At 38.2% G+C, this 8,427-nt stretch overlaps 2 protein-coding genes across 3 annotated transcripts; one reads left to right on the top strand and one right to left on the bottom strand.

Annotated features, from left to right (window-relative positions):
- The first annotated feature begins 310 nt into the window (after window positions 1–310).
- On the top strand, window positions 311–3,853 carry LOC139132739 (uncharacterized). Of its 2 annotated transcripts, none has more exons than XM_070699007.1 (6): window positions 311–464; window positions 997–1,135; window positions 1,243–1,422; window positions 1,732–1,959; window positions 2,162–2,380; window positions 2,896–3,316. In XM_070699007.1, the coding sequence occupies exons 1-4, from the start codon at window positions 460–462 to the stop codon at window positions 1,765–1,767; spliced, it is 360 nt and encodes a 119-aa protein (XP_070555108.1). In that variant the 5' UTR covers window positions 311–459; the 3' UTR covers window positions 1,768–1,959; window positions 2,162–2,380; window positions 2,896–3,316. The 2 variants fall into 2 exon arrangements, with proteins under 2 accessions (XP_070555108.1, XP_070555107.1); XM_070699006.1 differs by having other exon boundaries at window positions 319–464; window positions 2,896–3,853.
- Window positions 3,403–7,974, bottom strand: LOC139132737 (exonuclease 1-like). Its single transcript, XM_070699005.1, has 8 exons — window positions 7,776–7,974; window positions 7,170–7,343; window positions 6,702–6,821; window positions 6,116–6,238; window positions 5,766–5,876; window positions 5,242–5,454; window positions 4,629–5,020; window positions 3,403–4,274 (listed from the first exon to the last, which is right to left on the bottom strand). Exons 4-7 carry the CDS (start codon window positions 6,134–6,136, stop codon window positions 4,808–4,810), a joined length of 558 nt encoding a protein of 185 aa, XP_070555106.1. The 5' UTR covers window positions 6,137–6,238; window positions 6,702–6,821; window positions 7,170–7,343; window positions 7,776–7,974; the 3' UTR covers window positions 3,403–4,274; window positions 4,629–4,807.
- Window positions 7,975–8,427: the final 453 nt, after the last annotated feature.

Genomic DNA, 8,427 nt, shown 5'->3' with positions numbered 1-8,427 from the left:
ACTTAGATGTTACAATCCTGTGCACGACCGAGCAACACAGTGTGAATGGAGCAGACGACGCACAGATACAGTACAAACACACATATAGTAATCGGAAAAGCACGAAGCTTTTTACTGAGCTATTAGACAGACTCGGGACAAGTAAATATCCACCAGCAGAAACTGTCCACTGAGGTTAAAGAAATATAATTTTTACTTTAACCGAAACGGGATTCGAACCCCCACACACTCACTGCAACATCGCCTAGCTGCTAGGCCTCACAAAAGGTGGTGTGGGTCACGACGTCACTTCCGGTTCAACGCTCGGTTCATGAGAAAAACATGGCCGATCTCGCAGTGTCACACGTGTGGTTTTCTGTGCGCGATCGACTTACGTTTTCTTAGATTAGAGAAAGGAAAATCCGTCTGAACGAAGAACCCGTCCAAATTTTGCAAGTTCGCATGTGTTAACATCGTTCTATGAGGTAAGTACCATCAATTTTTCTACGAATCGTGAAGTTTTTTTGCTTTTTCAACTCCGTATGTCAGCGTGCATCATGGCGTACTGTTGCCAACAATCGTACTCGGGCGACGTCGTTTGAAGTTAGCAGGCAGACTAAACAGTGAGTGTACAGCTTTGTTATGTGTATATTTAAGAAAACTGATATGTTGTGTGCGTGAAATTACATGGGAGCCCAACAGCGCCCGTTTTTAATTTATCGATTTCAATGCATTTAGACACTACTGTATTTCATTGGCGCCTAACACATCACTATCCCTGTGTGAAGGCCATGGTGATTGCGACTTACCGATCGTCTGTTATACTTTAACCATATTAAGTCAACGCGTTTCTGAGAAAGACAAACGACATTCCGCTCGTTTCGGAACCATTCCAGTGGCAGTTTTCATGCACATTTAGTCGTAGTTAAGGTTTTACTGATGCACGCCGTTTGACTTGCGTAACTACCGCATATTTACAAACATACATGTGTTTCTTTTAATCATGTGTACATGTAGGATGTTGAGACAGAGAGCGAGTAATACGCCGACCCCCAGACAACTGAAGAAGAGGCGTAGCAGCCGCTATGATGAAGATAGTGAGGGCAAACTTGGTGATAGTTCCCGAAAGGTTTTATTTGGCAACGGAACCAAAACTGTGAGTACTGAGTGAATCTGTACTTAAAATGAAAAGGTTCTGTTTGTTTGAATTCATTGAGTTTGTCTGGTTGAAACATCTTTTTTCTACTTTATCTTCCAATGCAGAAAAGCAATAGTAACTCCACAGAATGGACTTCTGTAGAAGAGGCAGCATTGGTACAATTCATTGCTTTATACCATGCTGTAGATGAGGACAGAAACAACTGGCCTGCTACAAAAGATGAGCATTTCTGGATGAAATGTGCAGATGCAGTAGCCTGTACAACGAATATGAAAAAAGGGAGTGTAAGTTTCATTTTTCGTACAACTTATTTTCATGTTATTCACTGTCATGTAGGACAATTACATTATCAACTTACGGTAATCAAACTTGAACATCACAGACAAGCATAACTACTTATGATGTTTAAAATCCTTTTTATACTGTAATATGTATAGTACTACATGTGTATTGTAATATTAATAATAGTCCCCATTTTAACCGTATTAAAGTGATAATCATGACATCATGCTAATATAATTCAGTGTCATGTGATTTTGAAATGTAAGCAAGGGGATTGTATTGATATACATTCAATCTGTTTTATTTAACAGGGCAGGCATGCAGAACTCGATGCACAAAAAATCTAAAACAGAGATTTACAACTGTCACAGAAGCTGAAGATCATTATAATATAAACTATAATGAGAGCTTCAATGTATCCGATAGCAGTGCTTCAGTTTCTTCCACGCCATCAGCCAGTCATCACCCATTTAAACTAAGTTCACCAATGGCCAATTTCAGTCCATCAGCTAAAACTGCCTCATTGCCATCAACACCGGGTGAGTTTTATTTGCAACAAGGTACTTTTTCCACAGACCGGGTATTGAATCAAATATTGATGTCAGTGTAACATTGCACATTGTAGTCAATGTCAAATTAATGAATTTTTATTTTTACTTTATTTCAAGACATAATTGTTATAGGTGGTTAGTTCACTGTGCTACTGAATGAACACTTACCAGTGTATGTGAATATTTACAGGCCAATTAAGGGTATCAGGGGCATGACAAGAGAAGTTGTGGTAGGGCTTGTGGCAAACATCAAAAGTGCTGAAAGACGAAGGTTGGAGTGTGAAACACGTGGGTTACCTCCAGAACATCCCAGGGCTGGTACAACGGATGATGTGGAAGGGTTCTTCTCCATCTTGCACTCCCTCCTGGGCAGAGTATTTGATCACAAAGCCTTCAGAGATAACTACAGGTAAGGTATTCATCTTTCTATGGCAATGACATTAAACCCTATGTTCATTTGAACCTGCATTCATCTTACTGGAGGTATAAAGGTACCTTTTAAATCATGAATTGTAAAATCCGTCCTGAAGAGGCCAAGATAAATTGGGTTAATTCTGAATTTAGAAATATAATCTAGGACTTTACATACCATCATACATGTTCTCTTGAAGTTTGGGGGACTAAGGCTGATGACCCCTTTGACTTGTAACTGGTTTTGGGCTTCTTTTGTTGCTCTTAGGAGGACCCCAATAAGCCAATCAAAACACATGCAAAAACGCTGTGCAGAGAATAGAGGGGATGGAAAGGTACAATCACTTAAAACCCTTTCACTCCATTTCCCTGTAACTAATCAAACTGTGCCATAGAAAACTTTTAATTGGTTAAGACCATTTACTTCCACTGCTTATTTACCATTGGAATGCCTTTTATTTGTAATGCATAGTTTAGTGGTACATTTTCATCATGTGTCTTTTCTTCATTTAGGAAAATATGCAATGAATTCGCCAAGCGAGTTAATCCAGATCTACCATTTTATTACTGGACCGGTTCTGAGGACCGCTACACTATTGGGCCTATACAGAATTTCAACCAACCGTCGAAAGGTGGAGTGGAGCGCCTTGATAAGATCAGGATTCAACGGCGATCTGATCCTGGAGTTTTCCAAGCGAATCGGGCCTCCTTACCTCAGCGTGGCTCATGGACTGTGAGAGCTCGGTTCCATAATTTGCCAGAACCCGTCCCACCACCTCCAACATTGCTGTGACAATTTTGAACATTTTCATTTTTAAAGCTATCCCAGAGATATGTCTGTTCACTGAACAGTATTACAGATATAAGTAAAAATTCATGCAGCAACTATGTTGAATGCTGATGTGCAGTTATTCCTCTTAAAGTAAATTACAGTACTGGAAAATAATGTTTGTACCTGCTACCATACATGTACATACCTTTAGAATAGAATTTTCTAATGTAATACTCCAGAATGCAGTATTTATGTATTTTATTTTATGTATTTTATTACACTATCAAGCAAAACAGAATTAGGAAAACTCACTTATTCATACAGTAGGCAACTACCTCACAGTCAAACTTTTCCGGATAACTTCAGGTTCCCAAACACTTCCCACCCTTGTGATACTAATTTTGGCATAAAACCCAACCACCATAAATGTAGTTCGGAACTTAATGTGGTTCACTTTTACATCTCTTATTTTGTTTGAATGCAGCAGAGGGTGAATATACTTCGTCAGTTCTTTTTGAATAAAACCAACTTCCACAAAACCGAAGCCTACATCAAAATCGACTGCTATTGCCTCTTTGTCAAATTCATTGTCTGGATCTGGTCTCAACTTTACATTCACAGTTTCCCCAGAACTCAACCTTACATGACCCTGTTCTAGTGTCTGCTGCACCTGTTGAGAGTACCCTGATCCCATAACTTTGAAGGGCAGTGTGTGAATTATTTCCTCTTGTTCATCCTCTGATATATTTTCATTTGAATAATCACTGAACAGTGATTCTGAGGGATCGTAGCTGGATTCATCACTTACTGTTAGACTTCCAAAAGAATCAAGGTCATAAATGTCTCCTGTGAAGTCCCATTTCCAAGGTAAAACATACTCATTATTATCCGCCTGAATCTTACAATGTTTGTTGCATGTGATCTGCATATCACTTGATAATAGAAGTCTGTGATCTGATGTCAGAATCATGCCATTCCCCAAACCTTGGTACAACTCATTGTTTGCTGTTAAGAACTTGACCCGCGTCAAGTTCAGTGTAATGACAGAGCATGACGGAATGGTCCACTTTAAACTTTATTCAATTTCTTGTATTGTTGCCACTAATTCTGGGGCTGCAACCTGAAATGACGAAATTATAGTTACAAAGAACCCAAAATACAGCAAAGGCAACAAAAATCACAGAAGTTCCTATGGCAATTTCTGGAAATTACAGCAAGGGGTATACTGTCCTGGATAAATTTTGTTGGCATTGATAAAGCTTTTATAATTGAAAATGTACATGTAGTTTTAACTGTCCACGCACACCTAAACATGATTGGGCATGTAGCTGCCATTCATTTACATGGTTTGCCAGTGTTGAAGGCTGACATTAATGATGCCAACTTCAAAATTTAGTATTTTCCAATGAAAAGTCAATGTTTTGAATGTTACATTATTCTGGGCATATATTTGTACTCCTTTAAAAAATCATACCTTGTTATAGAGGGCTTGTGGTGTGTAGTTATTAATCACTTCCAAGGTAGATGTTGATCGATTGCCTATGGCCAAGTCAAAAGCCACATCACTGTCTAACATACTGTTACTTGTTAAGGAAGAATAACATAACTAGGTACATTCTGTCGGGGAAGTATAATTAACTGGTAATTCATGCATTACTGTGCTTCCAATAAAGGATTCTTTTCTGCAAATGGCATGTTGACATGAGATGATCCATCTTCATAATCATTAATTGGCACTGTCTTCCTTGATTCTATATCAAACACAAGGTGATACTTAAAAGTGTCAACTGCCTTCTTGAAATTTGATACATACTCCTGTGGGATTTCAATTGATCGTTCTAAATAAAGTCCCATCCTACTTACAGCCTGAAATAAATAAATAAATAAAGTCCTTACAGTCCATTTCATCAAATACATATCAAGTGTTAAATGCAGTTTTCCTAATAGTTTGTGGTTCCAAAACACAATGGCAGCCAACCTTATGACAGCCAGTACATATTTACTTCATGCAGCACTTCAGAACAAATTAACAACAGTGATAGCATGTCATTCAAAGTTCATAATACACAATTTATTTGTTACTTTACCTTGAAAATATCAGCATCTTTAATCTTTGCGACAAATTCACAAGCTCTAATAATTCCAATCCCAGGTATTGAAGGCAAATAGTCACATCCTGCCAAGACACATACGTGTCTAAACTTTGACATTGACCAGTTCTCAATATCAAAGCATTCATCTAACCTATTGGCTTCTACTAACTGTGCTGTACCATGATCAATATCAATCTTTGTGAACACCTAGAAAATGACATTGGAAAAAGGAGTCACTATTAGGACATGCCATGTGGTAAAACAGAGTCTTTGACATTCTAGTTTGTTTGTTAACAAAACATGCACATGTATAGCTAACACTCATTGTTGACAACATTATAATCAGATTAAAAATTAAACATCAAGAAATTTAATGTATCGATATATAGGCCAGCTGCTGCTGAGTTCACTATAATAAAACAAGTAAACTATTGCTGTAAATTTGCTATCGAAAAATCAAACCCTTTACAGGGAAAAATTTAAAATATTATGCCAAAAAGAAATGCTTGCAACTCTACCTTTGATGCACCATACGCATGGACATCTGAATCTTCAGTGATAACACCTTGCACTACTCCACATTTTGACAGGTATGCAACAATGTAATTAACATTGTGCGCACGAAGTGACTGAAACAAGACAATGACACAGTAATTCACAAAAGTAAACAATAAGAAGATGCCACACCAATAAAAACCTACTTTGAAAGTAAAGAAGTTTTCCTTGAACATGGCTAGAAAACTAGGGCTGATTTAAGGTCATGGCATTCTGCTGATCAGACCATGTCACACACTGGACTAGCAAGATGTCACAACAGTATCCTTAGGCACATTACATAAAAGAACTTGACATAGAATTGACTTTTTACCTTTATTACTGTTTGTACCATTTCTTCTGAAATACTGACACTAGTAGAAAAAAGACGTTGCGCATCAATATACTTTTTTCATTCTACAAGGCAATAGCCTTCTTCACTGATGATGACTGCTGGCTAGAGAAAAAAAACATCAAAGGGTTTATGAAAGGGTTTATGTTCACAAAGTATCTCCTCTGATATTCAGTCAAAATTAATAAGAAGTCACTGGCCAGCTTTTGTCAGATAAGAGTTAGTCTTAGGCTTGCCTTGTTGAAAGATTGAAAAATGTGACCAATGTGTTATTCCAACAAGTGGCTATGTTAATTAATATTAGGCATGATCCCAGTCTTCAACTATTCACAGGTAAGTTTACAGAGAACAAAATTACAATGTCATGTTTCTTTTATAAACAAATGACTGTCATAGAACATCAATTCTCAATTATGCTAGAATAAACCAATGTAAACACTGTTAGTCCTACATTCTGTCATTCTGTGAATCTGGATTAATAGATTGCCCTTTAAAGAGTAATAAAGAAAAAGTTTCATATTTGCTATGATGCATTATACTCCACCAACTTTGAAATTAAAACACTTACTGTTCACGTTTTTTATTTTCGGCACATTTGGCTGGAAACAGTTGACCATCAAAGACAATCAGTGGTTTCACACCAAATTTTTCTCAGTTGAAGACAACCTTCATAAAATACTTCAAATATCTGAAGGAAAAAAAAAACATTTAAATTATAGCCAATAACAAATACACTCACCTTGCTATACGGCAATTGTGATACACAGTTCATATTCAATAAATAAAATCATTCACACAACAAGGCAGAAAAAAAGATGGTGATGACCATGGAAATGATTATAATGACGATGGGGATATATTTCTTGGAATGAACATGGAGGTAGAAGTGAGACTATGAACAATAAAACATGCACAGGTATGTAACCGGAGTATTCAATTCAGACGGATTTAAGGTGAGTTGGCATAGTGCCAAAAATTTTATCTTGATACATAATGAACAATTGGAAGTAATGACAAAAAAACACAGTAAACATACCTGTCCGTTGGTATATTCATGGCGATTTCCCTGGCACATCCACAGCAGCCTTTGTGCAAAATGACAGAAGCATCCACTGCGAGCGTTTCACCAGCAAAGTCTCGCAACCAAACTGGTCGTGTAGCTCCATGCGTTTGACTGAAAAGGTTTTTTATACCCATCGTAACGGAATTTCTATAATAAAGCACATATCATGCAGTACACTATCAAAATGTCGACAGGGAGTACGTGGCTCTGAATCATTGAAAGAAATGAGAGAAATTGCAATGTTCTCTTTGTAGTCACAGTCGCTGCAGTCTTGATTTTGCGTACGTAAAATAAAAATTATTTCGGCTTTCGTTTATTTGCGGTTTGGTATGTTTTTTTTAAATAATGGTTCATATTTGAGAAGAAAACTGAGCTGTAAGTAGGACGAATCGAAAAGCTGCAACGGTATGTTGGCCTACGGTAAGGCTTTTCACGCTCGGCGGCCATCATGCACTTACGCGCAGTCGGCTTATGCATAGCCCCGCTGCCAGAACATCGATAATTACGATTGCTTTCGAATAGACGGTTAAAAACACCAAGCGAGCCAAAAGAATCACAGAGAACGAACTTCGTACTAACCTTTACACAACTAAATGTCCGGTGTCCCAAAAAATCGAAAATGTCCTACGTAAATGCTTCAAAGAAGGTGATCGTCCAGACGCATCGAACGTGTATACTCAAGGCTAGCCGGAAGTCAAATGAATGGTTACTCATGTTGGAACTCCCATGGTGCTTTGCGCGTGACCCACACCACCTTGCCTCACACAAATCCAGTGGGCTACCGTTTCCAACCCAAAAGAGTTGGTCACAGCAACCGACTTAGATGTTACAATCCTGTGCGTGACCGAGCAATACAGTGTGAATGGAGCAGACGACACACAGACACAGTAAAAACACACATAGTACCCCAAGTACGGTTATTTGAATGTCAGATGGCGGTGATTGAACGACAGTTGCACTCATTCAATTGCCACAAATTACACGTACTTAAAGTGCGACGATTGTAATTGCACTGAATCTGCTGCCGGAGACAGGTATGCCGTGAAAGAGATTGAAAATTTCCCGTAAAGAAGCGCCTTGATTGGAATTGGTATGTCGCCAACGAGCAACACAGTGTGAATGGAGCAGACGACACACAGACACAGTACAAACACACATAGAGTAATCGGAAAAGCACGAAGCTTTTTACTAAGCTATCACACAGACTCGGGGACAAGTAAATATCCACCAG

This window comes from Ptychodera flava, chromosome 5 (assembly GCF_041260155.1).
Source record: "Ptychodera flava strain L36383 chromosome 5, AS_Pfla_20210202, whole genome shotgun sequence".
Lineage (NCBI taxonomy): Eukaryota > Metazoa > Hemichordata > Enteropneusta > Ptychoderidae > Ptychodera > Ptychodera flava.
Note: the sequence above shows the minus strand (reverse complement) of the source record. Positions and strands in the feature narration are given on the sequence as shown.